The following is a 15274-nucleotide window of genomic DNA, read 5'->3' as shown; positions in this document are numbered from 1 at the left end:
GGCAGCTAGACTGGTGACTGGGAGTGGCCGCCGAGACCACATAACACCGGTCCTGAGAGATCTGCATTGGCTCCCAGTACGTTTCCGAGCACAATTCAAAGTGTTGGTGCTGACCTTTAAAGCCCTAAACGGCCTCGGTCCTGTATACCTGAAGGAGCGTCTCCACCCCCATCATTCAGCCCGGACACTGAGATCCAGCGCCGAGGGCCTTCTGTCGGTTCCCTCACTGCGAGAAGCAAAACTACAGGGAACCAGGCAGAGGGCCTTCTCGGTAGTGGCGCCCGCCCTGTGGAACGCCCTCCCATCACAGGTCAGGGAAATAAACAACTACCTGACATTCAGAAAAAACCTGAAGGCAGCCCTTTTTAGGGAAGTTTTTAATGTTTGATATTGTTGTATTTGGTTTCTGTTGGAAGCCGCCCAGAGTGGCTGGGGAAATCCAGCCAGATGGGCGGGGTACAAATAATAAATATTATTATTATTATTATTATTATTATTATTATTATTATTAAGCATTCCTAGGTTTATTTTCCTGCCTGAGCAAAATTTCAGTGGCCAGGTTTAGACTGCTGCTGAGGGATTTCAGCTAATATTTTCATTTTAGGGATAGTGGCTAGGTGAGGAGATTTGGATGTACTAGGAGGTTTTTTGTGGTTAGGTTTTTAAAATGGTGATAGCTCCATCTCACTGGCTACTCAGCTGGGGATGTGCAAGCAGGCAAAATTCAGTGTGTAAAAGTCAGCTGCAATTCATGAGCCGTCTTGGAGAGGCCACTTTTTCTTTTCTTTTCCTTTTCTTTTTTTAAAATTATCTTTATTGGTTTTACAGATTTTACAAATTTCACCATCATAATACATAATACATACCTTATTCCTTGTTTAGAGTTAAAGTATTAAGGTTAAAAGTTGAGAGGCCACTTTTTCTTAACGACAGAGCTTTGGGGCCCAATTAAAGGAGATGTTGGTCTCCATGATCATCTCTTGTCTCCTAGGACCACGGCACCAGTGGAGGGGGTCTATGGAAGGAGCTGAGACCTTTTCTTTCTGCTCCCCACCCCCACCCCTTCTGATGCTATTTCCTCTGATGTCACTCATGTACAAGTACTGTTTGGCCTGCTGTAGGGAAGATGTGAATGTGTGACTATTTTCCCGAATGGGGCAAGCAGCAGCTGGGGGAAGGCATCAGACTCCCCCCACATGGCTGGTTTTAAAAGCTTCATTTGGCCCTTAGTCTCAGGGGCTTGTGACTGAAAGGGACCTTTAGTAGACCTGGCAGCCTCTGTGGGTCCTGTTGACAAAGAGGACTCTTTAGAAAGCAGCCTAACTTTGCAGCTTGCACCTCAGGGTGGAAATAGCCTGCCCTGCTCTCAGCAGCCTTTGGTGCCAAGTCATTCCTGTCAGATGTGCAAGTCAATCCATACTCCTGACAGCTAGCCTGCCCTATCCACCTGCCTCGTCTGGGCACTGCCATCTGCTGTGTGGCAATTCCTAGTAGTATTAGTAATAATATTATTGCATTTATTTATATCCCACCTTTTTTCTAAACTGGGACTCAAGGCAGCTTACACAAATTAAAATGGCACACATAACATACAAGAAACTAAAAAAGAGAGAATAGTTAAAAAGTAATTAAAATTCTACAGAATAAAAACAAATATATTTAAAATACAGATAGTAAAAAAACAGCACAGCAGTATTAAAAGCCCTTTTGTTAAAAGAACAGTCAGTTCCTAATGTTGGAATAAAACAGTCTTCACCTGCTGGCAGAAGGACAACAAGCAGGGAGTCAGTCTAGCTTTTGTAGGGAGGGAGTTTCAAAGTCTGGGAGCAGCCACTGGGAAGGCCTTCCCCTCACATCACCACCTAGTGTCCCACTCCCCAGTTTGATGTCTGCATGGGGGGGCGGGGTGAAGGAGAGACAACACCCTGAAAGCCAAAGAGTCAGACTGAGACGGAGGGAGCAGAGGAGCCTTGCTGCTGAGTGGCAGGCGTCGTGTGGAAGCTCCACTGCAAGCGAGTGAGCAAGGCACATCAGTTGCCCGTGGCCAGCTGGCATCCTCACAGTGCTCTTTGCTCCTTCCTTCCAGCTCTCAGCCAGATCATGCTCTTTGTGGATGGGATGATGGGGGTGATAAACCACAACGAGACGGTGCAGTGGCTCTACACGCTGTGTGGGAGCTTGGTGAGTATGTGGCTGCCACAGAGGGCCCTGAAGCTAAAGCTGGATCAGGTCAGTGGCCCACCTAGTCCAGCATCCTGTTCTTACCGTGGCCAACCAGATGCCTCAATGGGAAGCCCACAAGCAGCAACTGGTATTCAGAGACAGTGGAGGAAGAACATAGCAATTGTGGCCACAAATTTGTCTGTTCCTCCTTTAAAGCCATCCAAGCTGGTAGCCATCACTGCCTCCTGTGGGAGGGAGTTCGGTAGTTTAATTGTGCTCTGCATGAATAAGTACTTTCTTTTATCTGTCCTAAATCTTCCAGCATTCAGCTTTGTTGGATGTGCACAAATTCCAGTGTTACAAGAAAGGGAGGTGGGATGGGCTTTGAAAAGCGAGGGCTGCGTGATGTCCTCCTGACTGAGGCTCAGTTTCCAGCTCCTTCCATCCAGCTTTTCTCACCTCCCTCCACAGGAGAGGGTCATGGGCTCAGTGGCAGAGGAACCAATCCCCAGTGGCATCTCAAGGCAAGAAGGGAAAGTCTCCTACCTGAAACCCTGGAGAGCTCTGGCTAACAGTCAGCGCAGGGGAGGCCAGGCTGAGTTTGATTGAACAGGATGCTGGAGTAGATGGGCCACTAGCCTGATTCTGAAGGCTTTTATTATGAGTAGGCCCCCACTACTAAGCAACTTTTGCTGTCCCTCTGCTAGTACCGCCTGGTGGTGAAGACGGCTCTGAAGCTGCTGCTGGTCTTTGTGGAGTTCACAGAATCCAATGCCCAGCTGCTTGTCCAGGCCATCATAGCGGCAGAGCAGGTCAGAGGTGAGTGTGCCACACAGCTGCCCAGGGAAGAGAGATGGGCCTGATCCCATTAGCCACCAGATTGGGAAGAGCAGTCAGTGAATCACAGCAGGCAGCCCCTTGCTGGGCAAGGCCAGTGATGAGGAGAAAGGAGGGTCTTTTCCTTGGCTTGTGTGGTCAACCACATGCCTTACTCATTGCCTTGCAGGTGGTTTTCCGTGGTCTCCCATCATGGCAATCCTGGAGCAGAAGAATGGAGCTGACACGGAGCTTCAGGTGTTCGCCATGACACTCATCAACAAGGTGAATATTGCCCAGGTGGGGAGGGAAACAGCAGGTGCCAGGCTGTTCTGCTGGGCTGGGCTGAGCCAGGCTGAGCACCTTTCCTGCCCTGACTGTGGTGCCCTGTGTTGGTGTTGTGCAGACTCTGGCTGCCCTCCCTGACCAGGATTCCTTCTATGATGTGACAGACTGCTTGGAGCAGCAGGGCATGGAAAGCATCATCCAGCAGCACATGACCCACAAGGCTACCGACCTGGACTTGAAGCAGCAGCTGGCTAACTACGAGGTGATGCATCTTCCCCCTTGGCGGGAGGGAGCTGGATATAAAGAGGAAGCCTCTAGAAAAAAGGCAGCTTCCTCACTACACAATTGGCACCTAGCAGCCTGCCCTGCCAGGCCCCCCTGAGCTTCTGTCTTCCTTGCAGAATGCCCTCAAGTATGAAGATGGTGTGGAAGAGCCGCCCCCTGGCACACGCAAGGAGCGAAGGAAAGGGGAGGAGGGCCGGAAGGGGCAGAGACGCTCCCTGGGCTACATCCTGGCCCAGGAGGAGGGCCGAGGGGCTCAACCTGCAGAGAACTTCCAGCCCAGTCCTGCAGAGGCTCCCAGCCTGGACAGGGAGAGCAGCCAAGACCGGTGAGTCATTGGCCAAGGCAGTTTCTGCTTGTGGCTTTTGCTCTGCACGGAACTGGTGGGAAAGAAGCTGAGCCAAGAAGGTTGAAAAGGCCCAGCCCAAAGAGTGGGGCAGTTGGCGGAAGTTGGCAGGAGGCAAAGGGAGGCTGGAAGAGGAGAGTGTGGGTCCTCCAGAGGCCACCTTTGCCTGCCTGTGGTGATCTCGCCTCAGAACCCTTCACTCAGCCCAGGAGGCCCTGTTCCAGGGAGCTGCCTCAGAACAACCAGAAAGTCTTGATGGGCCCCCTTTGGAGCCCTGTGTGCTCACAGCCCTCCTCCTGCTCTTCCCCTTCTCCCTTTTCCAGGCCCGCTTTTAAGAGCATGTACAGCAACGCATCCAGCATCCAGCTTTCCACGCCGTCCGTTCTTGTGGAAGGAGATCAGAGCGGCAGCCTGGGCGAAAGGAGCATTTTCAAGTAGGTCTCTCTGGCCAAATGGGACAATATCTCTCCCTGCTCAGAGCTGCCAGAAGGACTGAGCTTAGCATGTAGAGCTGGAGGGCAGGTGGTGAGATGTGGGGGAAGATGTTGACCTTACTGGGGAGATTCAGGAGCCCTCTGGAAGCTCCAGGGGAGATGGGCTTGACTCTCCCCATTCTCTTCTTCCCTGGCCAGAAGTTCTGAGGAGGCAGCTGTGGCAAGGAGGTGTCCTGTTAGCAATGGTGGATGGGGAGGAGGTGGCAGTCCCTGCTGTCCAGTAAGGCAGCTCGTCTTCCAAAGGGGCTTTTTCCTGTCCTGCAGAGTAGGGTGGGGTGCAGCGTGGCAGTGAGAAATGCAGCAGGAGCCTCAGAAGAGGAGGGGGCCTGTGGTGGTGGTTGAAAGAATCTGGCAGCTCTGTTGCAATTCACCCAAAGTCAATGGAGTCCATGATCAGAAACTTGCCCCCCTCCTTTCTAAGGTGGTGCAACCATGAGATGGGCTTCTGTAATCCTCCCCACATCATGGAGAGCCCTGCTGTAGATGGGGGGGGGGTGCAAGGGATCCCCCCTAAATGGTGCTGAACCCCTTCCTCTGCAAGCAATCCCCAGTGCCAAAGGAAGGCAGGAAAGTTCAGAGCACAGACGGATCGGAGGGTGGCAGGCTTTTTCTGTGGGTGGGGGTAAGGGCCTGCTGGGCTGGGAGAGGCAGTCATCCTTGTTGCACAAGTTGGACATTGAAGCAAGCTGTCCTGGAGAGTCCCTTTTCTCACTTCCTCTTCTCTCCTCTTATTGTGCCCTCACCTCCTTCTGCTCCTGGCCCAGCCCACCACCCCTCTTCTTTTTCTTCTTCTGCCACCTACTTCTCTTGCGTGCTCTCCTGCTTAAACTCCCTTTCCTTTTCCAGACTTCACGAAACTGCCCCTGCTTGGTAAGTGATGCCACAGATGTATCTTGTGTGTGTGTGTGTGTGATGCTCTTGGCCCTGTGGTTTCCTTTCCTCTGCTGTTCATAGCTTTGAATTATTCAAGGAGGGATCTGTTTGCAGGCTTGGGGCTTCTGGCATGTGGTTTGGGCTCCTCTGCCTTTGTGCTTCTCCAGCGACTTCTGGATCTGAATCCTGCTGGATTGCCTTTTACACAACAGAGGAGGGGAGGATGTTGGGGTGAAGGGCCAAAGGTCTCAGCTGAGCTGAGGCACCAGCAAAGAGGGGACACGATCCTGGACCAGTTTACAGAGTCAAGAGTGTGGCAACAGCCTCGTGTTGTGCTTCTGAACAGTTGCAGCGTTTCCACTTGTGGTTGTGTGGCTGGCATCTGCTTGGGGCTCCAGGAGCAGACTTCTGAGGCCTTAGTGACCTTGGAGCACCAAAATGAGTGGCTGCAGGGAAGTGAGGTGGGATTTCAGCTGGACAGGAGGAGTGAGTGCACCCCCAGATTGCATGGGCCTCTCTGCTTTGGAGCTGGTGTACCCTTGGCAGAGCTTGTGGGCATGCAGAGTGTGGTTCCTGTGCCCAGTGGCAATAACTGACTTTTTCTCCCAGGCAAGAGGAAAGCCCCTCAGTATGTGGGGACAAGCCTATTCTGAGGCGCTTTGAGTAAGTACAGAGAACATGTGTGTTTCATCAGGCTTAGGCTGGTGCTGGAGGTCTCGCTTTTGTTTGAGGCCCAGGAATTTGTTGATCCTTGTTGAGTTCCTCGGGCAAAGAATCCTCCTGATTCTCTGCAGTGGCCTCAAAGTGCCTGGTGGATGGAAGCCAATACTCTTGGGCAGCCTTGTCCCCCTGCCACTGATGGAAGGCCCTTCCTGGCCCTCTGGAGGCAGCTCATCCAGCAAGCTGCATTTGGGCCTCTTCTAGACCCACCATCCCAGCTGCCATGTTTCCTCGTACAGGGCAGCATTGATGGCAAGACCACCCAGTAGCCAACCCAGGTTACCTAGCAGAGGAGGTGAAGCTGAGAAGCAGCAGCGACTTGCCAAGGGACCCCCAGTGAATTACAGGGCTGAGTGGGGCTTGAGCTTGAGCTGCTGTGTGCCACCCACCCACTCTCTCTTCCACCTGCTGCACTGTCCTGGTCTATGCTGGCCTTCTGGTGCCCACAAGAGATGACAGGAGAGGGCAGGGAGCAGGACTCAGGGCTGGCTGAGGTGCCATGCTTTCTTGTCTACATTGACATCCCTTTCCCACCCTATAGGCTGCTGGGTTCTGTATGAGATGGGGCCCTGGGCCACTTGGAGTGTGGCTATCCTGGAGCAGTCCTGTGTTGAGGAAAACTGCAGGAGCTTGGGGAGAGAATGCTGGAAGAGGGTCTGTGCAGTTGCCTTTGCTGCTGCTATTGAGGATCTCAGCCTGTACCTCTTTAAACAGGCGTCTAGAGAGCTTTGGGCCTCAGAGGAACCACCACTGATGGGAGTCAGCATTTGTGCCAAGTGCTGGACCTCCTGCGTGTTGCAGCGTCTGATAGATTGGCTCTACCAGTCTCTGGGCGGACCGCTGTTGGGTGGGATGAGCCTCATCCTGCTTGCTGTGTGGTGATGGAGCATTGTGTCCCCGGTGCTGAATGATGTGGTATTTTGCTTCTCTCATAGAGCACGCTTCCTGGAAAATCTTGCTGCCTCCCAGAAAGAGAAGTTGGTTGCAATCTCCAAGGGGCGAGCTGAGGTCCTTGCTGAAGCTACTCCGTGCACTGAGCAGCTCTCCCCAGGTAATGCAGCAGAAGAGCCGGCAGGCTTGGCGACACTCCCTGCTTTGGCCCAAAGGCTTGTTGCTGAGGCTTCTCCTTTTCTGTGCTGCTTGTCAACTGCCTGTTGTTGTTCAGTCGTTCAGTCGTGTCCGACTCTTCGTGACCCCATGGACCAGAGCACGCCAGGCACGCCTATGGACCAGAGCACGCCAGTCAACTGCCTAGCCTGTCTCATTTCCTAATTAAACCTTAACTCTTCCTCTGTGCCCTTAGGGAGGTGGAACGAAGGGCAGGACAGAAGCTGTGATGGAACAGTGCTCAGCTCTGCGTTGGCCTTGGCTGGCTTTGAAGGCGAAGAGGCCAGGGAGAGCCTGCCAGGCGAGGAGCCATCCAGCAGCAGCCCTGGGCTGGGTCCCAATTGCACCCCAAGCCCAGAAATCCCAGTTCCGCTGTGTGATGGAGAAGATCCCCGTAGCCACCTTGCTCCTGGAAAGAAGCTCAACCTTGACACACTTTTCTCCAATAACAGCCCTGCAAGGCTGGAAGGGGTGATTCTTGCCCCAGCAGAAGAGTTCCAGGCAGACGCCTGGAGTGAAGAAAGCAGCCCACAGGGCAATGGGAAACAGGACAGCCCCTCCAACCTGCGGGCCCGGCCATTGCGGGCTCAGTTCAGCCTTGAGGTGGAAGCCAGCCTGCAGAGCCTGGAGAGGACTTTCATGACTCCCTACAGGAAGGGAGCGGAGGTGATGCGAGGGCCCCTGGAGCTCAGCCCCAAGCACCTGAAGATTCGAGATTTGGACTTCTCTGACCTGGGTGAGGAGGAAGACTTTGATATCCTAGAAACAGAGACTGTGCCTGACCATGTGGTTGTGGCTGCCACTGGGGCTCCGGCCCCTCCACCCCTCCCTCCCAGCTGCCCTCCACCCCCACCAGGCTGTGCCTTTCCTCCTCCCCCTCCTCCACCCCCACCAGGCTGTCCTTTTCCCCCGCCCCCTCCTCCACCCCCACCAGGCTGTCCTCCTCCAGGTTTGCTGGGCTCCTCCAAGGAGGATGCCCACTCCCCAGCAAAGAAGAAGAAAACTATTAAGCTCTTCTGGAGGGAGCTAAAGAACATGGACAGCTCTGCCAGGGGAGGAGGAAGAGGAGACCCCTTTGGGCCAGCCACCCTGTGGGCGTCTCTGGAGAAGGTGGAGGTCGACACAACCAAGATGGAACATCTCTTTGAGTCCAAGACGAAGGAGGTGCTGAGCTCGAAGGTAGGTTGGGGCTCCTCAGTGTTGGCTACAGGAGGGAGGAGGACTCTCTCCTGAGCTTAGGGCTGTGGGGTTCTTGCAGGAGGCTTTGCCCACGCTTTCTAGTGGGGTTGTGGAAAGGGACTGCAGAACATTTTTAATAGACTTATTTTTAAATAAGTGTGCCAGAGGCTCAAAGCAGAGGAGCCCAAGGAGCTGCCTTGCTCTGAGTCTCACCCTTGGCCTCGTCTGACAGCAGCTTGCCTAGGTCTTTGGAAGCTCCCTTGGCCTGCTCCCTGGAGATGCCAAGAACTGAACCAGGGACTTTGGGCTTTGCCCTTGAGCTTCTCTCTGGCTTCCAGTCTCCTCTGTTCAGTGCTGCTCTTCCTTGTCACTGCCCCTTTGACCCTCTTGCCTTCAAGGACTTCTAGCTCATGTGATTTCTTCTTCCATCTTGAATGTGCCTGGAGCAAGCTGCGCTGTCAGGGCCTAGCCAGCAGAGCCTCAGGCAGAGACTGTTCTTGTCAGTCAAAGAGAAGAAGCTTTGTTCTTTGCAGGCAAAGACCAGCCACTGTCTTGCTCTGGGGTCCTCTGCCTGTCCTGCCCGGTCGTGATGCTAGCGGGTTGACATTGTGTCCATGCCTCACCTGCAAGTTTACACTACCTCGCAGGAGAGTTGTGGGGCTGAAAGAGGAGAACCTCCAAAGATGGGGTGATAGTGTGACAGACAAAAACATCAACCCTTCCCTTCTTTCACTCCCAAGAAAGCTGTTGATGGGAAGAAGCTAATTGTGGTCTTGGATCCCAAGAGGAGCAATGCCATCAACATCGGCTTGACAGCGCTGCCTCCCGTACACATCATCAAGACGGCGATTGTCAACTTCGATGAATTTGCAATTAACAAAGAAGGGATTGAGGTGAGAATTCTGTGTCTCCCGAGAACCCTTGACCATAAAGAAGCCTTCTGGACTAGAACTTGCATCAGCCCCAGCTTCATTCGCTCATGCTGACTGGGACTGATGGGACTTGTGGTCCAGAGCATCTGCATGGCACCCGGTTTGGGAAAGCTGCCATGAAGGGTCAGGTGGAGTCATTGTGTCCTGACCCAACACCCTCTTCCCTCCTGTTTTGCAGAAAATCTTGACAATGGTTCCAACCGAGGAGGAGAAGCAGAAGATCCAGGAAGCACAGATGGCCAATCCTGACTTACCTCTGGGTTCAGCTGAGCAGTTCCTCCTCGCTCTCTCCTCCATCACTGAGCTCACTGCCCGGCTTCAGCTGTGGGCTTTCAAGCTGGACTATGAGCCCATGGAGCAGGTACATCCCTACACAGGATACTGCAGAACCTCTGAAATTGGGGGTGGTGCAGGTGGATCCCCGCTCCCCGGTTCCCTAGCCAGTCCTCCCCGTAAATTTGGCTGGACCTTCTTGCTGGGCTTAAAGCCAAGGGGGCCATCGCTGCTGAACCAGCCTGCAAGGAAACTGTCTGGCTTGGCGAGAGTGGCTGCTGTGGTTGGACTGGCCACATGACAAATGGTGCCAGGTGTCTCTCAGCTGCCCTTTGCTTCCTCGTGCTGCTGAATCCATCCATTGCTTTTGGGTCCTAAGCAAGAACCTGCGTATCTGGGCCAGCAATTTGCTTGCTCCCTCCAATTTCTGGGGGCAAAAAGGTCCTCACAGCTTGTCTTCTGTGTTCCTGTGCAGGAAATTGCAGAGCCGCTTTTTGATCTGAAACTTGGGATGCAGCAACTGGCCAAAAACCAAACCTTCAAGTGTATCCTTGCCACTCTCCTGGCCATGGGCAACTTCTTGAATGGATCCCAGGTGAGGCATGTAATGAGGGCGGTGGCAGGGGCTCAGCTCAGGAGCCAGCACCAATCAGCTCTGAGCATATGCTGAGCACCGTTTCCTTCAGCAGGTGGTCAGACATCTTGGATTGGAGCCTGAGTTCACAGGGCCTGCCCAGATTTTTTTTCTTGCCCAGCTGTGGCATTGGACCCTCTTAATGTCCACTGTGGTCACAGGAAGCTGCCTTCTGTCAGGTCAGGCACTTTGCCTGCATCACCCTGGAGTCCACTCTGGTAGTGACTCTCAGACAGAGCCAGGTCTTTCTCCTCAGTTGCACCCAGACCCTTTTCCAAACTGGGACCCTCCACCTGCCAGTGCACATGGTGTGGGGGCAGGCGATCCTGCACCTGGAAGCTGGGGCTCCTTTGCAGGCATGCAGTGACTCTTCAGTGTCACATACAAGGCCTTTGGCTGGCAGCTCTTGCCATCCCCATTGCGTGTGCATCTGTGTCATGTGTCAAGCACAAAGGCCTGTCTCAGAGCACATTGTGCAGGGAAGGTGGGAGGTAGTGCAGACTTTTAGGTAGTGGTGATGGCGCCTTCCTTTGGTGCAAATAGCAGCTGCCAGGTGTCTGTCATGCTACTGCAAAGAGAGCAGGTGAGGAGCCCTCTTCCTGGGCTCTGCTTCTTCCTCAAACCTGGTGCATCATCTTAAATTCCAATTTTTGGGGTTTCAGAGCCAAGGGTTTGAGCTGAGCTACCTGGCCAAGGTGTCAGAGGTGAAGGACACAGTGCACCGACAGACCCTGCTCCACCACCTGTGCCACTTCGTGGTGGAGAAGTTCCCGGACACGACGGACCTCTACTCAGAGATCGCCGCTCTCACTCGCTCAGCCAAGGTCAGGGCTGTGTGGGTGGGGGGCTTCTCTCCTGCTTCTGGGAGGATTTGCTCTGAGTGCCACATCCTGGGCCAAACTCCTGTGTGCAGAATCGATTTCTGTTTGATTTATTTGGCTTGTATATCACTTGTTAAATAATGCACAGTATTGTTTCAATAGCAATTATTAAACCACAGACCAAAACCCAGATTGAGTAAGAAGGATGCTGACAAGCTGAAACATGTGCACAGGACAGCAACCAAGATGATAAAGGGTCTGGAAACCAAGCTTTATATATATGAGGAATGGTTGAGGGAGCTTGGTATGTTTAGCCTGGAGAAGAGAAGACTGAGAAGTGGTAGGATAGCTGTTTTCAAATATCTGAAGGGCTGTCACATGGAAGATGGAGCAAGCTTGTTTTCTCCTCTTCCAAGGCGTAGGACCCAAACCAATGGATTCAATTGACAAGAAAGGAGATTCTGACTAAGCATTAGGAAAAAACTTTCTGAAAGCAAGAGCTGCTCACCAGTGGAACAGACTTCCTTGGATGGTGGTGGGCCCTCCATCCAGGGTTGTTGTTTTTTAACAGAGGTTGGATTTCCATCTGTTAGGGAGGCTTGAATTGTGATTCCTGCATTGCAGGGAGTTGGACTTAGATGACCATTGGGATCCCTTCCAAAACTACCAATTTTATGATTCTATGAACTCTTTAACAACATCACGATCAAAGCTGCCCATATTAAAATGTTTTTACCTGCTGCCAAAAGGATAGTGCATTTGGTGAGGAGCATTCCACAGAGAGAAAGGGGGCTATTGCAAAGAGGCCTTGATATTTCCCTCCAGGTGGACTTTGATGCACTGGCAGAAAGCCTCCTGCAGCTGGAGCGACGGTGCAGAGTGTCCTGGGAGAGCCTGAAGGCCATCACAAAGCACGACACCAAGCCGGCCCTGAAGAGCAAACTGCTAGACTTCCTTCACTCCAGCACCCAGAAGATCGTCATCCTCAAGGTGGTCCATCGACGCGTGTTAAACAGGTCTGTGTTAAACAGGGGAGAGGCCTTTGGGGATCTGGCTTCCCACTAGGTGCCCTGTGTGGCCATTGTGAGGGCAGGGTGCTGGCTAGCTGGGTGTCTCTTCTGTTCTTGTGGCCTTTCTGGAGATTTCGTTTTAGAGGTGTCCTTTTACTGATTACTCTGTTGATGTGGCTTGATGTTCGGTTTGTTGCTCTTGCTCAGAGAAGAGCAAGTGAGTGACAAAGGTTATAAATAAATGAATGCCCTGGGCAGGAAGGAGGGAGAGGATGGTGGTGCCAGTCAGTTTCCTGCAGTTCAGCCTCTGCCCACAGGTTCCGCTGCTTTCTGCTGTACTTGGGCTATGACCTACGCTTGGCACAGGAGGCAAAGGTCACAGGGTTCTGCCGGACCCTGCGGGAGTTTGCCCTGGAGTACCGCACCTGCCGGGAGCGAGTTCTGCAGCAGCAGAAGAAACGGGCAGTATATCGCGAAAGGAACAAGACCCGCGGCAGGATGATTACTGAGGCAAGTTCTTCCCGCCCCACCTAACCCTTGCCTCACCTGTCCAATGGAAACTTCCAGCATGTGGAGAGGCTTCCTAAGCCCTCTTGTGTCCTTGCAAGAGCAGCTCCTGTGACAACATCTGCGTTGTTTCCTCCCCAGCTGGCAGCAGGTGGTGTACCCTCATGCCCTTCCTCAATGCAGTGTTCTTTCTCTCATTGTAGATGGAGAGGTTTGCTACCGTCAGCAAGCCTGAAGAGAGTCCCGCCCCCGCTGTGCTCTCGGCCAGCCCCGAACAGAAGGACGAAGCTGGCCACAAAAGCATGGCCACAGTGCTTATGTCCACTCCAGAACCATCTGGCCGCCGCTCCCGAGGCAGCCGAGGTAGGGAGGTGGGGAGACGTCTCTGTCTCCAGGTAGGGTCAGTCTCCTTTCCCACCCTCATTCAGCTTCTTGGCCACTCCAGAGCCCCTCTCCCTGGGGGGCTCGCCAAGCCACCAGCTTCCTAGCCGCTGCCTGGCCTTTGCAGCTTTGTGTTCTCACTTACAGTGGTAGTTTGATAATTACAGTTGTTGCTGGAGTGGTTAAGAAGCTGGATCCTGACACAACGGATGGACAGTTCCCAGGTCCAGGCACTGGGTTGTGTCTCAGCTCTGAATGAGGTTGCGGGGCTGATGCATTGCTTGAGGGTGCTCTTTCAAGGAGCCCCTGCTGGTCAGCCTGCAGCTGGCAGGCTGTCTTTTGGTGACCATGCAGATGCTTCTGTGATCAGGTCCAAAGTGGGAGGGAGCCTGCCTCTTGGGAGCTGGTTTTCATGGCAGCCTCCTCTGTTCTAGGTTTTGGGAAGATCAGCCCCTCCAGCGTGACCCCCGCTGAGGACGATGCCTCTGGCTCTCCCGAGGATGCCTCTGAAGAGATCATGGACCGCCTAGTGAAGTCTGTCACCCAGAGCACTCCTCCCCGGCCGGGTGCAGGGAAGGAGCGCAAGCGCTCACGTGGGAACCGGAAATCCCGTAAGCACAGAGCTTCTTTTATCGCCCCTTCACTGAGAGCGGCCGTGTGTCTGTGTGTGTGTATGTGTATTCATTTGTGTGTGTGAGCACGCCTCGCACTCCATGCCAGGCAACCCAAATTCAAGACCAGCAGAGAAGAGTGGCATTGCTTGTGCCAATTGGCCAAGGGGGCATCATTTATTAATTCAAACTTCCCGTTTCTTTTCCCCCTTTGCATCGTTTCCTCTGTTTTTGTTTTTGTTTTGTTTTTTTGCCAATCAAGGGGCAGGAGTGAAGGGACTGTCCCACATTCCACTATATCTTCATTTGTGTCTCATTTGTTTTCTTACATTTATATCCCCCCTTTGCACCCAGGGTGCTCTGGTGGTGCCAGCTTTGGCCTTGTTTTGGGACTGGGAGCTCCTGCCCCATGGCTGTTGGGATGGGGGAATCCTAGGTTGCCTGTGTTAGAATGTCCCTGCTTACCTGGACTTCTTTGATCCCTTTGTGCTTCTTTTCAGTGAGGCGCACCCTGAAGAACGGCCTCAGTGACGAACTTGTCCAGGCTCTGGGCCTGGTGCAGGCGGCTGGAGTAGCTGTGTGATGGCGAAGAGGGCCCGTGGCCTTGGAGGAGCTTCTGAGGTGGAGCAGACTGCCCATCGGCTGGAGGAAACTGGGGCTGGCCACTGCTTGTGTGTCCAGCAGAGCCCTGTGATACCTGCACAGTTCTATGTGGGAGATGCTCATCACCAGATTTGCCTCGAGTGGAACCTTGCCAGCGTGTTTAGCTTTTGTCACTCCCTGAAGCCAGCCCCCTCACCTTCCCCTGACTGTGGTGCAGCTGGGGGGGGGGCAGTGATGGCCATGCTGTGCAAAGACTTTCTCAAAGTGTGGGGGAGGGACTCCAGCTGCCTAAAAAAGTATTATGTTTGTGTGTGTGTGTGTGTGTGTGTGTGTGTGTTGTGTTTAGACTGTTTCCGTCCAGTTCCTGGTTGAGGGGCATGGCTCAGGAACTAGAGAGTTGGCTACCTGGCTGCTGGGAGCCAGCTGGCTCCAAATGAATTAGCCTCTCTCTCTCCTGGGACTTCTTCCACTTAGCAGGTCAAATAGTTCACAGCCCTTCTGCAAGCCCATCCGCTCCTGACTGTGAGATGGAGCCACCTCCCTGGGCAGCCCTGAGCCCAGTGAGCCTTGGGACAACCTCTTCCTGACCCTGTCCCCCAAGACAGGCTCTGCTGGCCTGTGGTTTGTCTGCAGCAGAGTCGCTTGCATCCCCTGAGTGATAAACTCCCAGCAGTCCCAACCGGAGGGTCCGTTCTGGGCAGCCAGAGAGCCGATTGAGCGGAGGGGACATTTGGGCACCTCCCACAGCCGTCCAGGTACAATCCTGAAAAGGGGTTTAAAAAGCTGGCAGCCAGCTTCCTGGTTGCATAGAGCTCCTAATCAGTGGTTGGTTGGTGTTCAAATGAATAATGAGAAATAAAAGCTGTTACAATTCAGGCTGATGTTAGCATGGCAAAGTTTCTTTCTTTGTAATATTTCTGTGCTGGTATACAGAGGCCATTTCACAGCAGTTTACACCCATAAGAAATCATAAGTTCGTAAGTCAGCAAATTGAACAAAAGGCAAAAACCTTTCCTTCATTAGCTGGGCATTATTGTTTCTGAAAGCTTTCCTTATAATGATGCCTTTGTAAACATGGTGGGAAGTGGAAGGTCCCCTTTGGAAGGAAGCCCCAGAGCATGGGGGTCTTACAGCAAAGTGTTGGAGGCCCCCTGAGGTGGCATTTCCAGAGCTCTCTAGTGGAGTCTGAGAAAAGGGCCCACGGGGACAGGAGCCACCTGCTCTTCCTAGGGCT

General features: G+C 53.2%; 1 protein-coding gene across 2 annotated transcripts in view; it reads left to right on the top strand.

Moving 5' to 3' along the window:
- The window catches only part of FHOD1 (formin homology 2 domain containing 1), a 36865-nt gene extending 21944 nt beyond the window's left edge, over window positions 1–14921 (top strand). The window contains exons 6-24 of one of the 2 annotated variants that reach the window (XM_033157298.1): window positions 2087–2181; window positions 2871–2982; window positions 3170–3264; window positions 3386–3529; window positions 3669–3877; window positions 4219–4329; window positions 5236–5259; window positions 5872–5925; window positions 6918–7033; window positions 7286–8268; window positions 9009–9161; window positions 9379–9561; window positions 9949–10068; window positions 10770–10931; window positions 11754–11944; window positions 12256–12448; window positions 12649–12808; window positions 13261–13437; window positions 13938–14921. In XM_033157298.1, the coding sequence (XP_033013189.1) occupies window positions 2087–2181; window positions 2871–2982; window positions 3170–3264; window positions 3386–3529; window positions 3669–3877; window positions 4219–4329; window positions 5236–5259; window positions 5872–5925; window positions 6918–7033; window positions 7286–8268; window positions 9009–9161; window positions 9379–9561; window positions 9949–10068; window positions 10770–10931; window positions 11754–11944; window positions 12256–12448; window positions 12649–12808; window positions 13261–13437; window positions 13938–14020 (3365 nt within the window). In that variant the 3' untranslated portion in view covers window positions 14021–14921. The remainder of the gene's footprint in view (window positions 1–2086; window positions 2182–2870; window positions 2983–3169; window positions 3265–3385; window positions 3530–3668; window positions 3878–4218; window positions 4330–5235; window positions 5260–5871; window positions 5926–6917; window positions 7034–7285; window positions 8269–9008; window positions 9162–9378; window positions 9562–9948; window positions 10069–10769; window positions 10932–11753; window positions 11945–12255; window positions 12449–12648; window positions 12809–13260; window positions 13438–13937) is intronic. The other variant, XM_033157299.1, reaches the window with a different exon arrangement.
- Window positions 14922–15274: the final 353 nt, after the last annotated feature.

This window comes from Lacerta agilis, chromosome 8 (genome assembly GCF_009819535.1).
Source record: "Lacerta agilis isolate rLacAgi1 chromosome 8, rLacAgi1.pri, whole genome shotgun sequence".
In the NCBI taxonomy this organism is placed as follows: Eukaryota; Metazoa; Chordata; class Lepidosauria; order Squamata; family Lacertidae; genus Lacerta; species Lacerta agilis.
Note: the sequence above shows the minus strand (reverse complement) of the source record. Positions and strands in the feature narration are given on the sequence as shown.